This window comes from Pristiophorus japonicus, chromosome 17, assembly GCF_044704955.1.
Source record: "Pristiophorus japonicus isolate sPriJap1 chromosome 17, sPriJap1.hap1, whole genome shotgun sequence".
Lineage (NCBI taxonomy): Eukaryota > Metazoa > Chordata > Chondrichthyes > Pristiophoridae > Pristiophorus > Pristiophorus japonicus.
This window is the reverse complement of record NC_091993.1, coordinates 103,196,206-103,212,841: the sequence shown is the minus strand read 5'-3', so window position 1 is coordinate 103,212,841 and position 16,636 is coordinate 103,196,206. Positions and strand designations below refer to the sequence as shown.

The 16,636-nt window shown below is 41.7% G+C and overlaps 1 protein-coding gene across 2 annotated transcripts in view; it reads left to right on the top strand.

Annotated features, from left to right (window-relative positions):
* Positions 1 to 16,636, top strand: part of celsr2 (cadherin, EGF LAG seven-pass G-type receptor 2) — a 329,991-nt gene that overhangs the window by 278,791 nt on the left and 34,564 nt on the right. For both annotated transcript variants that reach the window (XM_070858973.1, XM_070858972.1), the window contains exons 17-24: positions 1,103 to 1,197; positions 2,030 to 2,239; positions 4,226 to 4,409; positions 7,294 to 7,437; positions 9,490 to 9,670; positions 9,817 to 9,984; positions 11,887 to 12,013; positions 13,741 to 13,941. In XM_070858973.1, coding sequence (XP_070715074.1) covers positions 1,103 to 1,197; positions 2,030 to 2,239; positions 4,226 to 4,409; positions 7,294 to 7,437; positions 9,490 to 9,670; positions 9,817 to 9,984; positions 11,887 to 12,013; positions 13,741 to 13,941 — 1,310 coding nt within the window. The remainder of the gene's footprint in view (positions 1 to 1,102; positions 1,198 to 2,029; positions 2,240 to 4,225; positions 4,410 to 7,293; positions 7,438 to 9,489; positions 9,671 to 9,816; positions 9,985 to 11,886; positions 12,014 to 13,740; positions 13,942 to 16,636) is intronic.

Below are 16,636 nucleotides of genomic sequence, written 5' to 3'. Positions count from 1 at the left end.
GTGATCATGACACATGAAATGAATTAGAAAAATTGTTGAAGTAGCTAGCTCCATTAGGGGTGCGAATGGCGACACATACAATATAGGTCAAGTAGTCTACATACATGATTCACGGTTCTAAATAAGCCTGTTTATGTTAATTTTTATTCAGAAATTGAGGGGATATAGTAAATGAGACCTGCTTATCTTAGATTGAGCTGGATAACTTGTTAGCTGCTCAGGTCTCTTCCTCTACATTTATGCATACCTGTGTGTATATTTTGGCAAAAGTTTGTATCTTATGTCAGTGCCTATTGGTCTCTCCAGGAAGAATCATGACTAAAATCCAAATGAGAATATATTTGTCGGTTGAACACTATGTATCAATTATCTTTATGAACAGAAGTTTCTACTCTCCTTCAAATTGTACGATGGGAATTTATCTGTCCATCTAAGCAGGCAGATAGAGATTTGGCTTACCATCTCATCCGAAGGTGTTCACCAATGCAGCACTGCCTCAGTACTGCAATAAAATGTCAGCCTAGATGATCTGATCAAGTTTGAAGTGGGGCTTGAACCCCTGACCTTCTTACTAAGGCAAGAGTGCTGCCAACTGAGCCAAATTGAGTTGCCAGGCCTTGGGCATGTCAAGGCAGTCGGAATCTGACCTCAATATATTTCCGATTTACCAATCGCACATTTGTTGTTGATCGGTCCATTTGTTTTCATTGGCAGCTTCGGATGTTATGCGTCATAGAAACATAGAAAATAGGCCCTTCGAGTCTGCACCGTCATTCAATAAGATCATGGTTGATCCTCGATCTCAACACCATATTCCCGCTTTTTCCCCATGACTTCCAGCTGTACTTTACTGAAATGGGTGTAGAACCATCTAAATTGGGGAAATAAAATTGAAAAATACAAACCATGTCCAGTTAAGTTTGGGAAGAGCCACAAAGCCCATCTACTTATTCTAGACTCTGTCAAGTAGGCAAAATGTCATTGAAGTGATTTAGGTCTTGCATGTCGGGTATATGCTTGAGCTATTGCCCGAAGATACCTATCTCTGTGTTAAAGACTGTATTGGGCAGACACTGAGATGCTGTGTCTTTTTGTTCTACAGGAACAGGAATCCGACACTGTGATGAACACAGGGGCTGGCTGCCTCCCGATCTCTTTAATTGTACCACCAACAGCTTTGCAGAGCTGAAAAACTTTGTAAGTTTCAGTCGGAGAAATTGCTTTGAAAGGTTGAGATGAACAAGATGCTGAGGTTTCACATGGACATTAACTCATGAACAGTTTTCATGTTTCCATGTATGCGGCATAGTTCTTTCTCGAAGTAGTACTCTGCAGAATTTTCTCTGTCTCATGGAGCAAAAGAGCAGCTCCTGAAATTACGGTTACATCTGTGTGAAAAGTTTTAAACCTCAATAGCAGCCTTGTTCTATGCTCATGTACTGGTGTTCTGTGCCTTCAAATGGCAGGATACATGTCTGTAGCCGTAATTTGCTAGGCAGTCATTTGTCTTCTGTGTGAGGCACAAAATGCAATTTTAAGATTATAACTGGTAATCTGGTCAAGTTACACAATTGCTTAACGTAGCTAGACTCAATGTAATATAGGACAGTCTATAATTCATGCTTTGTCCCTGTTGAAGGGAAGAGGGAGAGCGAGAGTGAGATGTTAGGGTGATCAGATTATAAACTTCAAATTCATATTCTCAGAAGCAAAATATTTTAATTATATCTTTGTTTCATTTTGATGTTTAAATTTCTTTCCAATACTCTAGTTGATGAGGACAGAATTCAATATTTAGGACTAGATTACAACAGCAGAATGCTTCTGATTTCCTCATCCCTCCTTCAGACAGCCATAGTTAAAGCTGATGCGACAATCGCATCAAATAATGACTTTAGAAAGATTTCACTTTGGACCCTCCTCTTAACCTGAAAAGAACTGGTCTTTGAATATTGGTAACATAAAAATATGTACTTTTGTGATTGTTGAGAGGTTTTGTCACATTTCTCAGAATGTATCTTTTACGCAGGCTGATAAATTGAAACGGAATGAAACTTTGCTGGATATGGGAAAATCCAGGAAAATTGCCCTAATGTTGCGGAATGCCACTCAGCACATGGACGAATATTTCGGCAGTGATGTAAAGATAGCATACCATATGACCTCAAAAATCTTAGAATTTGAGAACACGCAGCGGGGATTTGACTTGGCTGCAACCCAGGATGTCCAGTTCACAGAGGTAAAGGAGTTCAGAACAAGTAGAGATTCCAAATGCAATCCATGCAACACATCGTGTGCAGTCAGTTCTCATTATCAACTGCTGAGGCCTATTCAACATCTGATGTATAGGGATACCTCAGAGTGTGGGTTCCAAGTAATCTTAGTGCATAGCGACTATGCAAATACATGATCCGAAGCTTGTTAATGCCTCAATGTCTTTGCATCTGGGTAGTGTTGCAGACACTCAGCCATATGTAGTGGGTGTTTCAAGGAAGACATTTCAATGAATGGCATGCATTGTCCAGTGGCCGCTCTTCCACAGAGGCATTTTTCATTGCCGTTCTCCTGCCCCATGGCCTCTAATATCCAACGAATACAGTATAGCTTTTCTGTTAGCCATTTAAAAAAAAAATCAGGCACTGTTTTAAGGGCAGCCATCAATTCTTCAACAGATGCTGGCCCCTGATAACCCAAACACATGACCTCAGTGCTCTCTAAGCATGTCGTGCAAATATTTAAATTGGCTGATCTTGCTAATGGACAGGGTCATTTTGAAGTTCCATAATTATGGAGACTGGCAGTGCTCAATGCCGGTCTTCATTTTAGACTTCAAATTATCAATTACCACAGGTTGATCTACTTTTGTTTTTGCATATCATGAAGACTTATGAAAGTAATTTTTTGTTCGTCAGATTTTTAAAAAATGAATGCGAGAATAACTTGGATAAATTAAAATTGAGTCACTTATTTGCATTTGAAAACTGCTTATGTATTTTCTAGCTGGTTTGATCACTGAAATCTTGTTTTATTGTATTTTGAAGGAATTATTGCTCTAAGTGTAATATTTAAAAATAAGGCGATGAAACAAAAATTTGCAATCCCCATCAGGGGTGATCTTATTGAAACGTATAAGATTATGAGGGGGCTTGACAAGGTGGATGCAGAGAGGATGTTTCCACTAATGGGGGAGAGTAGAACTAGGGGGCATGATCTTGGAATAAGGGGCTGCCCATTTAAAACAGAGATGAGGAGAAATTTCTTCTCTGAGGGTTGTAAATCTGTGGAATTTACTGCCTCGGAGAGTGGGAAGCTGGAACATTGAATAAATTTAAGACAGAAATAGACAGTTTCTTGAGCGATAAGGGGTTATGGGGAGCGGGCAGGGAAGTGGAACTAAGTCCATGATCAGATCAGCCATGATCTTATTGAATGGCGGAGCAGGCTCGAGGGGCCTTATGGCCTACTCCTGTTTCTATTTCTTATGTTCTTTGTTCTTATGTTATTAAATTGGATCTTCAATGAGTCGAGAGTTTTTGCCCCCACTACCCTGCCCAGAAGAACATTTCAAGCGTCAATCATCCTTTGCACGAATAGGTTCCTCCTGACCCTTTCACCAGTTTAGTTTGTTCCTCCCCCGGCCAAGAGAGGCAGCGTGTATCCAGACCTTTTTCAATGCTGCTGTGTCGCTGGGCACCAGAAAGCACAAAAGTGGCCCGGGAGAATTCGTCCTCTGATTTGATTTATTTTTGTCCCTCCCAGCTGCATTGGGGAGCTCGCCCTGTGAGGACCTTTAGGGCTGGTAAAATTTAGTCACTTAATTGGAGTTTCCGCCACACTTCTGGCAAAGTAACGCTGGCGGAGTGAGAGCAGCTCCGAGGAGTTTCCTGGGTTCGGTGTCTCACTGATCTGCATTGCATTGCAGCATAATAGCAGAGTAGTCTGGTGCACGACAACTCACCAGCGTCATAATATTTGATTCTATTCAATTTGGTAAATGGGGGAAGGCCTTTTAGCATTGAACGGGAACCACCCTGTGTTGAATTTTGATTGATTACCTTTGGCAATCAGGAAATGTATGTATGACTTCCATCAGGCGATTTGGTAGATAGATAGAGCCCACAATGGAGTTGATCAGATGTGGTCTGTGGATGGACTCAATGACCTCTTGCTTATTCCCACTTAATGAACTAATACATTTCACATTTTGTTTTTGTTTCATTTTCAGAACCTTATTAAAGTTGGAAGTGCTATTCTTGATGTAAGTAACAAAAAGCACTGGGACATGATCCAGCTAACAGATGGAGGGACTGCACACCTGCTCAGACACTATGAGGATTATGCAAATGCTCTGGCACAAAACATGAGAAAAACTTACCTCAGCCCCTTCACCATCGTCACGCCCAATATTGGTGAGCACCACCGAAACTGGAGCATAGGCAGGCTTGGGCCAGTAACATGTTGTGCCTTCTAGAATATATTCATTCTACTTTTGAAGTGCAGTCGCTATTGTAATGTGGGAAACGCGGCAGCCAATTTGCGCACAGCAAGCTCCCACAAACAGCAATTTGATAATGACCATATAATCTTTTTTTTAATGTTTTAGTTGATTGAGGGATAAATATTGGTCAGGACATGAGCATCACTCCCCTGCTCTTCTTCGAAATAGTACCATGGGATCGTTTACGTCCACCTGAGAGAGCAGACAGGGACTCGGTTTAATGTCTCATCCGAAAGACGGCACCTCCGACAGTGCGGCACTCCCTCAGCACTGCACTGGAGTGTCAGCCTAGATTTAAGTGCTCAAGTCTCTGGGGTGGGACTCGAATCCACTGAGCCACAGTCCCGGGACCTGAACATCCCGCCCCGCATTACTGGAACAGTTACCCGGCTCCCCGCTCACATCATGGTGCTGCATGGCTGCGCTCGCTGGCCGCGGGACTGGGCCTGTCTCTGGGATCAAAAGAAGTTCAAAAGTACCTCATTGGCTGTAAAGCGCTTTGAGATGTCCGGTGGACAACACATCGTGGGCAAAAGTGCGGCGAATGAGGGTTCGGGGCCCAGAAGAGCCGAGGGCCCAGAGGCAGCATGGACCAGTCCACACTGCGATATGTGTGTGTACTTGGTCCATACAGCAGAGCAGGTCTCCAGCTGTCCTGGTTCAACCCTTGCCACTGGATAAAGGCCTAGCTCTGTCGAGCCCATGTGGTGGCTGATGTGCAACGGTCATCACACATTAAAAAAATCCACGCACAGGCATCTTCCACCCCCTCAATTGGCGTTCCGGACTGGAACATCAGGTCCTTCATTGAAACATCTGTGAACTCTTGTGGAAGCAAGTCACCCTCGTTCGAGGGAGCGCCTATGATGATGATATTAATTATAAAACTTTTATTCTGCGTGATCTTGAAACTGTATACTATACAGCTTTTCATTGGCTTTAGTGTTGGTTACACCAGTGGCACTGTTCCCCGAACAGGGGCTCCTCAGCATGTTGGTAAGTTTATCTCTTTAAGTACAGGGTGAACCTTCCTTATCCAGAACTCCCTTATACGGAACCACCCGTTGTCCAAACCCATTCCCGGTCTCTCCAACATGAACAAATTGAACTCCTTCCTTACTGCCAACTCCCGCAATCACTGGCCTGACCCCGTGATCCACCCCCCTGACCCCCCCCCCCCCACATGATTTGTCTGCCGCACTCCCAGCCCCAAGCCAGCCAGCCCCGATATCCCCTTGCTCAGTACCTGTATCATCCAATTTAACGTGACCAACCCCTGTCTGGAAAAATCCCTTATCCAGAACAGGCCAGGTCCTGAGGGTTCCGGATAAGGGAGATTCAACCGTACTAAATTCCAAAAATTCTTGCTTTTCAGAGCTCGAATTCGAAAGTCGTTAGAAGCTAAATGCAATTCTCTGGGCTTTCTGCCTAGACATTTAAGTTCGAGGAGCACAACACGTTCATACAGTATTTTCATTTCAAATTAAACTGAGGCATCATTTCACTCACCCAGAATTGAGGTTATGGCCATTGTACTTCTGAACCTTGAGTCTGCAGTTATCCAGTTTTCACCAAGTTTTCAGCAGCTTGAGATAAATGGAAATCAACGGAAACATGGACTGAATCTTTATATGTAGCCCCGGAAGACAAAAAGCTTAGACACCTGTGTCCCAAATAGGCAGTAGATGATGTAACCTGCTTCCATTTTGTTTTATTTTGATGCACAAATTTCATCATCATTCTCAGTGATATTTTTTAAGTACTTGAGCATTAGTGGCATAGTCGAAATTAAAAAAGGAAAACAGCAGCTTTTGTGATGTGAAAGTAAGTTTCAAATTAAAGCCTCAACTAGAAGATCTTGAGGACAAGTTTCAGCAATCTAAGGGTCCATTACATTTCAACTTTAGCATTGGTACAAAGAAATTTTAGCTTTGCATTGATGATAAACTTGTGCTTTATAAATGGTGTTCGGGTTGTCCTGTCACTGGAGTGAAGTGGGTTAAGATTCATTCTTCGGGGAATTTCACTCTGCTTCTCTCAATGTTAAGTTGAACCCTGACTCTGGATTCAGACTGCATTTATACTGCGAGCAGCCCCACTCATAGGGAGTGCCGGTCGAAATAGGAATACAACATTGTAACACTAGTTCTCCAAATGTGCTGCCTCCAAGCACAAGACTGTGGAATTACCCCTTATAACTTCCGTGTCTGTGACAATTGAAACTGCTGGACACCAACACTGAATTGCAGTGTGATTGCAGCTTTAGCCAGTCCATAGAAATGAAGGAGTTTGGGTTTGGGTTGGCCTCTTGCCCTGCTCAAGCGTATGTCAATGGAGGTTCACCCAAGAACAGCATTAATGGCAATTGTATCAAGATATTTTGATGTACTTCTGATCTGGGAACAGAGTTTGAAAGTAGGAAGCTAATAATGAGATTGAAGATAATGGGCTAGATTGTAATTATTGGGTGGCTAATTGGCAGAGTGTGCTGGCTGACTGTGCGACAGCAGTGATCGGACGCCTGCTCTATTGTGAGCGCCAGGCCTGATTACAATACCCCGGCGAGCTGCAGGTGCTAAAGATTCACTACCACGCAACTCGCCTTCTCTGGGCTGGCCCATTGGTGGTAAGCCATTTTTGGGATACTCACGCTCTGTTTACGCCGGGCAGCCCAAGATTAAAATCTACGCCGATGTGTAGGCATAAGACTTTAGAGCCCCCCTTGTGCCCGGCTTTTACTTTTGGGACAGATGGCATCTGATCACCAAAGACTAACTGAAGTCATTTTTTTCCAGTTATTTCAGTAGATCGCCTTCACAAAATGAATTTCTCTGGAGTGAAACTTCCGCGATATGACTTTATCAGAGGAGAGAAACCTGATGACTTGGAGACTATCGCAATCCTCCCAGAATCAATCTTCACACCTGCAGAAATTAAAGGTAGCAACGCTTCCTTTTAAGAAGTAGAACAATACATATGGTAATTTGTAAAGCATAGTATGGTGTGATTCCACCTCTTCCACCATTCAGCTGTTCCCACCCCACACTGGGAAGAGTGACTCATTTTATTGGTAATGTTTTCAAATACTAACCTTACATTTTACCATTAAAATGATTCACTGTGTTTTAAACTAACTTCTAAAGGATTCCCTCTCGATCCCCGCCACCCCCACCCCCCCCATCAAAAAATAAACTCCTGCTAAACAGGTAAACTCAGAATCACATCTTTATCAAGTACTGTAGCAGCATCTCATTTGCCTACAAAACAAAAGTGACTGCACTTCCAAAGTAATTAATTGGCTGTAAAGCATTTTGGGGTGTCCTGAGAACACAAAAAGTGCCATATAAGTTCTTTCTTTCCAAGAAAATAATTGATCATATTTTCAACAGACTATGACTTTAGATAAACCTAATGGAAATGATTTTTTTCAGAGCTTCATAGAATCCTAGAAATTTACACCATGGAAGGAGGCCATTTTGGCCCATTGTGTCCACGCTGGCTCAACAAAGAGCTATCCAGCCTAATCCCACTTTCCAGTTCTTGGTCCGTAGCATTGTAGGTTACGGCACTTCAGGTGCACATCCAAGTACTTTTTAAATGTGGTCAGGGTTTCTGCCTCTACCACCTTTTCAGGCAGTGAGATCCAGACCCCCACCACCCTCTGGGTGAAAAAAATTCCCCTCAAACCCCCTCTAAACTTCCTACCAATTACTTTAAATTGATGCCCCCTGGTTGTTGACCCCTCTGCTAAGAGAAATAGGTCCTTCCTATCCGCTCTATCTAGGCCACTCATCATTTTCTACACCTCAATAAGGTTTCCCCTCAGCCTCCTCTGTTCCAAAGAAAACAAACCCAGCCTATCCAAGCTTTCCTCATAGCTAAAATTCTCCAGCCCAGGCAACGTCCTCGTAAATCTCCCCTGTACCCTCTCAAGTGAAACTTTCTTGTTCACCAGAATGTGGAATTCTGCCATGAATTAATCAGATGCAGCACATCTGAGTGCAGCTTCTTAGTTTTCGCCTAGCAGTTGCGAGTGTTACCTTGACTACATCAGACTGATGGCTGAGAATGTTGACTCACGCAAGATGCGCCAGACCTGCACTTGCTTTCCATCCAGAACGTGGTTGGATGCTGGTTGCCCTTTACCCTGTTGCAGCTGCTCCTGATTGGTTGAGCTTGCTTTCTTCCATTGGCCTGTAGCAGTTATTCCGATTTGGTCAAGATAACCATGATGACCGCTTCTCGGTCCATACAATGTTGCTGGTGTTTCCCTGTGGTTGAAGTCAAGTGTTTTCAACTGTGTTACACACTATTTTAGCAGATACTCAATGAACAAGAAAGTGAAGCAGACACAGTCATCAAAAAACGCACTCTCCTTTTTTTGTTTTACCATTTTATCAACAAAAGCGCAAAAATGTCAAAGTAATTATGCGTACTCTGTGTGGATACGACCATTGAGATCACATGCACAACAATACTCATTATACTAATCAAAAATGTAATTAGCTACATTTGGATTCCCATGTATTTGGATGTAATTGTAAACAAGGGAGCACTTGTCTGAAAGTTTTTGGAGTGTGCCCGCCCCCACCATTTAATGAGGGGGCATTTGATTACTGATATACAACAAAATAGTTGTAGCTCAATGGAGGACTGCAGTTAAAAAGAAAAGTACAAAACAAAGCTCTTGGTACTCATCAGTTAGTGACAAGGAACTGAAATGAGGTAAACCTGCATTAATTCAACTTACTTTCAATACACAACTTGCTCCTATCTGATTAAATGGAGTAGACTATACGTTCCCTTCCTGACCCACAAAAAGGGGTATTGTCTTCAATCCAATCTGTTTGATTGAGTGCCAATATCGACTTTTGGCAAATTGGAAAACCTGGCAGACAAGAGTTCAGATGGCATGGTTCAACCAGCATTTCTTATTGGAGTTTTTGGTCAGTAATGGCAGTTTTCAGGAAATATAAACTTGTTTTATTCAGTTTCTTTACCAGAAAATCCCAAAGCCCCAGCCTCCTCACCTGGAGAGGAAAGCACGCCTTTGAACAGAAAAAAGCGACACCCTGATTCAAGTGAGCAGGACGCCATTGCCAGCATAATCATCTATTGGACACTGGCAGAGCTTTTGCCTGAGCAGTACGACCCTGACAAAAGAAGTCTAAGGTAAATGGGGAAAACGTAAATGTGTCGAATACCTGCCCAGCTCTCAATCCATAAATTAGTAAAAGCATAGTAACAAAAGGTGGAAATAAAGTAAACTTGTTAATTAAGTTTCTGCATCGTAAACATGTGATTTATGTCTCTCTCAGGGTTCCTAAGCGACCTGTCATTAACAGCCCCATAGTTAGTATTGCTGTCCATGACAATGATGAGTTACTGCAGCATCAGCTGGAAAAACCGATCAGAGTGCAGTACAGGCTTTTTGAAACTGAAGAGCGATCCAAGCCAATTTGTGTCTTCTGGAACCACTCTATCCCGTAAGACCTCTCAATCATTATTTCTAGACCTGAATGTCTTGGGGAAAAGACTGCATACTGTCTAATAAGCCCGCAACGCAGCATATATGGATGACGAGCTAGTTCAATAAGGGCCCTGATATCTGGGAACAATATTAGTGGTCAGCCTGGTCTGGTGTCAGAATGATTAATCTTTCTCAGCACTGCAGGCAGATTGATTTTCTTAAAAATTTTGTGTCGAGGTGACCCTCTAATTTCCAAGCTCCATTCTTGTAGCACAAAGATAAACAGCAGCTCTCTGTGAAGTATTTCAATCTAATTAAATAAATCTTTTCTGTCTCGCTTTGATTTAAAAAAAAATTAAAATTCATTTCTACCAAGGGTCTGAATCGAAGCTGGGATTTTCCATTTTAAGCCCCCAGAATGATGCATTCTTGTATTGTCCAGTGATCTGGTAACTGAAACACACATAGACCAAATGGAAAGGGATCAGCCTGACCAAGACAGTTGCCCATTGGGCAGTTAGAACTTTATATTACTGTAAAAAGCTGTCAGGCAATCACCTGCCTGACTATTCAGCATTTGTTGACAATCTGTTTAAGCCTTTATTCACTCCTTCCTTTCCTGAAGTCAGTAGCTGATACTGTGTAGCTCTGTGGACTCCAGCAACTCTGTGTTACCTCTTCCAAATGACCATTCCTTCATATGTGTGCCGGGAAACTATTTGCCTGTGGTTGGCAGCACAACTATGCCTGAAATGATCTTCAAGAGATGTCAGGAGTGGAAATGTGGCTGATTTACCCCCTGTCACAGCAGAGGGTTTAAGACCGATTTGTGTGTGCAGCTGAGTTTAAGTAACTCAGCACAGATGAGGCTCTGAATTAAGGAATGTCCTGATTTGTAAAACTGTTGTGTGCCTTATTTCCAATACGAGATATTAAGATCTGGCTGGTGTTTATTTGTACATATTATATGTTAATATAGTACATTGGAAATATCAATGAGAGGTACTGAAATATGTTTTTAAACATTGCACATGTGAACATTTCTTTTCATTGTTCCAATGTCCCCTCCAATTTTCTCTTTTTTCCTTTTACCTTCCTGCTCTTAAAGGCAAACTTATGCTAACATGCAGTTCCACAGAAATTAATGGCCTTCCAGTAGCTCACTGAAGTGACCATTCATCATGTGCCAGCTCAGATAATGAGTGGTGACAAGTTAGTTTATCATGGGGGAAAATCTCTCTTGAGCCTGATTCTGCTGTCATCTGAAACCCACACAGGGGCCGCTAGATAGCAATCAGGAGGTACCTGCATTAATAAAAGAGAATTACTTAGCATTTCTCTTCTGAGGTGGTGTGACCAGTAGTAATTGCATGACTGAGTACTGCTTTTGACCAATGCAATTTTTTTTAAAGTGCTGCAGATTTGGCCATGTAAACAATGTGACTGAAAAATCTCATGTCGTTGGCCCATGGTGATTGCTCCTCATTAATCCATGATAACCACATGACTATTACAAAGATTTATATCTATTATATATACAAAGATTTATACTAGTGACAAAATAACATCACAGAACAGTTTCAACTGATTTTCTTTGGGAACAAAAAAATACTTCAAATTATGTTATCAGGTTCATAAATAGAATAGAAATTGAGCAGGGAGGGTTCAACATTTTCACCCCATTTATTCTGAAATAAAATATGTATGTAGTACAGACAGGTGAACAATGGGATAACAGGAAATACTATTATATATATGTAGCGTATTAAATATAGTGTACACCGCAAGTTAATTCCAAATTGTTTTATAAATGCTGCCTTGAACTTGATGAAATTTAGAAATACATTGTGCGACATTTGCGTTTAATAATTTATTTTTAAATTGCCCTTTTCTCATTCTCCGGTCTGTACTGGTGCAGTGTTGGAGGAACTGGAGGCTGGTCATCCAAAGGATGTGAATTAGTCTTCAGGAACGAGACCCACATCAGCTGCCAGTGTAATCATATGACCAGCTTTGCTGTTCTCATGGACATTTCCAGACGAGAGGTAAACCGCAGTCTCTTTGGGGGAAAAAGATCACTTTTTTTTTTACTTCTGATTGTGGTGCAGGTCTTTCTCATATTGAGCATGCTAAATAAGTAAGCAGGCTGAGCTATGCAACATATTTGCAATGTTACAGATTCTATTATATAATTGTTGACGTAGCTTTCTGGTTCTCATAAGACGATTGTATGCTTCTTTATATAGCATTAACATTTTAATTAAGGTTTATTATACCCTTTCTCCTGGTACTTTTTTGTTAAGAGTTGCTTTGTGGCGCTGGTCCTTCCTTTCTCCCAGTCAGACTCTATAGTCAGCCTATCATGCCTGTGACTGACCTATTGAGAATCTGAAGTGGGTGAGTATGTACAACTCCAGCCTCCTCAGCCCACTCACTTCGAAATCGTGGCACTGAAATGGTAGGATTTTGATCCCTTGAGAAACTGCAGTGAAGTGCCAAAGCCAATAGTTCAGGCACCCCTAAGGTTAAAAGTAGTAAAAGGAAAGACCGGATTAATAGAAAAGTGATTAAGTGGCATTAAGCTTGAGTTTTAAGAGCCTGAAGCATACAAGAGGAAGGAAAGTGTGAGGAAAGAACAAAAGAATTAACATTTACATAGCGCCTTTCACAACCTCCCAACTAATGAAGCACTTTTGAAGTGTAGTCGTTGTAATGAAGGGAAATGTAGCTGCCAATTTGCAAGCCCCCTCAAACATCTGTTTCAGTGATGTAGGTTGAGAGACAAGCGTTAGCCAGGACACGAGGAGAAGGCTCTGCACTTCTTCGAATAATGCCACAAGATCATGTACATCCACCCGAGAGTAGGTGGGGCCTCGGTTTAGCATCTCATCCAAAGGACAGCACCTCTGAAAGTGCTGTAGCCCCCACCGCCAGCACTGCACTGGAGTGTCAGCCTAGATTATATGCTCATGTCTCTCGAGTGGGCTTTAACCCATAACCTTTAGGATTCAACAGCAAGCGTGTTACCACAGAGCCAAGGCAAGGAGTTCCACGAGTTTGCGGTCCTCCAAAAGAATGATATAGAGTAGATGTGCTGAGCTAAACAGGCAGGATTTAGAAGTTTACAAAGCCTGCAGATTGTGGGAGTGCTACACTCTTTGCTTTTTTTGACATTTCATTTTTTTTTAATTGATAGATTTTTGATGGTAAAATTCTATTGGCAGGAATTCTAATGAACAACATTATCTGTGACTGATGATTGTTTTACTATTTTGAGAAACAAATAAAATATGTTGAATGAGGTTTAAATCCCACTCCTGGACTGACCATAACTTCGTTTGAGTTTTAGCACTTGTGAGTTATCAGATCATGGGATATAAAATGTATTGTATGGGTCTTCAGAATGTTTATATGCATGTTAGTTGATGAATTCAAAGTACATTTTATGGTGTAATGCATAGCAAGGGAGGGAAGGGCTATGGGGAGCGGGCAGGGAAGTGTAGCTGAGCCCAAGATCAGATCAGCCATGATCTTATTGAATGGCGGAGCAGGCTCGATGGGCCAAATGGCCGACTCCTGCTTCTATTTCTTATGTTCAATTACCTGCAGTAGCACCCCAGTGTGACATATGATTACAAGAGCATGAATAGTGTTGTAAAATCTCCTAAAGGTTACAAATCGCCTAACTTTATAAATAACTAACCAGGAGCAGCAAGTATATAACTATTGTATAACTGCACTTAAAATCTTATTTCTGCAATTCTCCCCTCAGAATGGTGAAATACTACCTTTGAAGTTGGTCACGTACTCCACTGTGGCTGTCTCACTGGGTGCTTTGCTGCTGTCCTTCCTGATCCTCCTGTTTCTGAGATCTCTTCGCTCAAACCAGCACAGCATCAGTAAGAACATGGTAGTGGCACTCTTCTTCTCTGAGCTCATCTTCCTCCTTGGCATTAACCAAGCCGATAATCCAGTAAGTGGTATATAATAGGAGACAGTCTTGTGTCTGGTGGGGGTCATTTGAACCACAGCAGGTTCAGCTCCTTACATCAGTGAATGATACTGAATGAAGTCAGTGGCATTTTGTAATGTAAATTAATGTGGAGAATGTTGATTCCTGAGATGAATGGGTTATCTTATGAGGAAAGGTTGAGCAGGTTGGGCCTGTACTCATTGGAGTTTAGAAGAATGAGAGGTGATCTTATTGACACATATGATTCTGAGGGGCTTGACACGGTAGATGCTGAGAGGATGTTTCCCCTCGTGAGGGGATCTAGAACTAGGGGCATAGTTTCAGAATAAGGGGTCGCTCGAGGGTTGTGAATCTTTGGAATTGCTGAATCTGAAGATAGACAAGGTGGAGATAGACAGATTTTTGAACTACAGGGGAGTCAAGGGTTATTGGGGAACAGGCAGGAAAGTGAAGTTGATCAACCATGATATTGAATGGTGGAGCAGGCTCGAGGCACCAAATGGCCTACTCCTGCTCCTATTTCTTATGTTCTTAAACCAGCAATCTTTGCAACTCTTCAGACTATACGGTGTAACAGCTTGACAGTAGATGCATTGTCATATGGTCATAACAGGGGTATACTCGCGATAGTCCTCACATTGCATATGTCAAGTTAGACCATGCCATTGTGACCGGCTTGATTCAATGCATACGCAGCGATGTGCTCTCTTGCAGACCTGCCCGTTGTGTAGCACTTGTGTAGGAGTTATCACTGCTCATTGGCCTGGTAAAATGAGAATGTAGTTGGCCTATGTTTTAACATTTGTTTCTGAGATGTGGGCAAGACTGTATAATTGCCCATCCCTCATGGCTCTTAGGAAATGCTTCTATCGACCTTCTATGCTACACCTAACCTGAATTTATTCATAATAATAAGGCATGTCGAAGCAATGTTTGATGAAATACAATGTTTGGTACATTTTAAGAGGAGGAAAGGAATGGGGTTTAGTGTTAACAATAACTGCAGTTGTGGTTTTGTGGTCTTAAATGCTAAAATATGTTTAAACTAAGCAATGGAGACCTCTGGTGGTATGGTCCTTGAACTACAGCAATAGAATATTACAGAATTGGGAAAAAAAACACTGATCAGAACTTCTACTGAAATTTTCTCACAATCTGTTCACATTGTACACATTTTCAGCCATTCTCATGCATAAAGGCAATCATTTAGATTATTTTTTTCATATATCAACATAGGAAAAGAAAGGCAGGGAAAGACCATCAGGCCATCAAGCCTGGCTCATCCAGTCAACAAAACACTCTGGGGAAATTCCTGTCCGACTCCATAAGGCAAACAAGTTCCAAGAGACTGTGGTGACCCACCACTCATCACAGTCAGGACTATCTACCACCTTATCCCCTATAACTGGAAATAATTTAAAAACTTGCTAAGTTCCTTTTTAAAAAGACTGTAGTAACTCCATTACTCGCCACATTATCTTGCCAGTTTATACCAGAAGGCAGTGACTTTCTTTGAAAATAAATACTTCCTGGCATCTAAGGTAACTCTTTCTCTATGGATCTTTTAGGCACAAATGCCACCCCTATCCATTTCAAATAACCTATTTAACTGGCCTTAGTCCAATCCATTAATCATTTAAAGCCTCAATCTTATCCCCATTAAGCCTGTATCTCTTCAAAATAAATAACTTTTGGAACATTACATGGAGGTATTACATTTTGGAAAGAAAAATAAGGATGTTGGATATTACTTGAGAAATAAGAAGCGAAATGGGGTACAGGACCAAAGGGATCTGCGAGAACAAATACACAAATCACTGAAAGTAGCGATGTAGGTTATAAGGCCATAAACAATAAATCCAATAAATTAGGGTTTATTTCCAGAGGGATAGAATTAAAAAGTAGAGAAGTTATGCTAAACTTGCATCAAATCTTTGTTAGACCACACTTGGAGTACTGTGTTCAATTCTGGTTGCCATATTTTAAAAAAGATATAGAGACGCTGGAAAGGGTGCAAAAAATATTTGCAAGGATGATACCAGAAATGCGAGGGTATACCTATCAGGAAAGGATGAACAGGCAAGGGTTTTTTCCTCTTGGAAAGAAGGCGGCTGAGGGGTGACCTTAATAGAGGTCTTTAAAATGATAAAAGGTTTTTATAGAGTAGATACAGAGAGTGTTTTCACTTGTGGGTTAGAGCAAAACTATAGGCCATCATCATAACATGGGGCTAGACTTTCGGCATCTATCCGCCCATTTAGTGCCCATATTACCGCCGAGATGCACTTTACTGCCCGTATTTGTAAATAAACAGAAACTACCGCCTGTTTACCACCCATTTATCACTGGCGGTACATTCGGCATTCAATTGCCGCCGGCGATGAGTGAAACCGCCTGCCCATTTTTTTTTCAAAAATCTGACATCATCGCTCATGTACCACCCAAAAGAGTGTTTATGATGGAAACTACCATCCAAATACCGCCCAAATTATCAGCGAGCGCTACTTTCGGCATTTCGCCCATATACCGCCCAAATTGCCGCCTGCCCAAAAAGACGCTCAGAAAAAGTTGCAATCACCTGACCTTAACCCGGCAGTACGGACGTCATGTTTTTAAATCGGATGAATTTGAAGAAAAGGCTGCATAAAGTTGTTGGGAGCATTCATGAGTGATTTAAGGGTGTTTTAAAATCTTG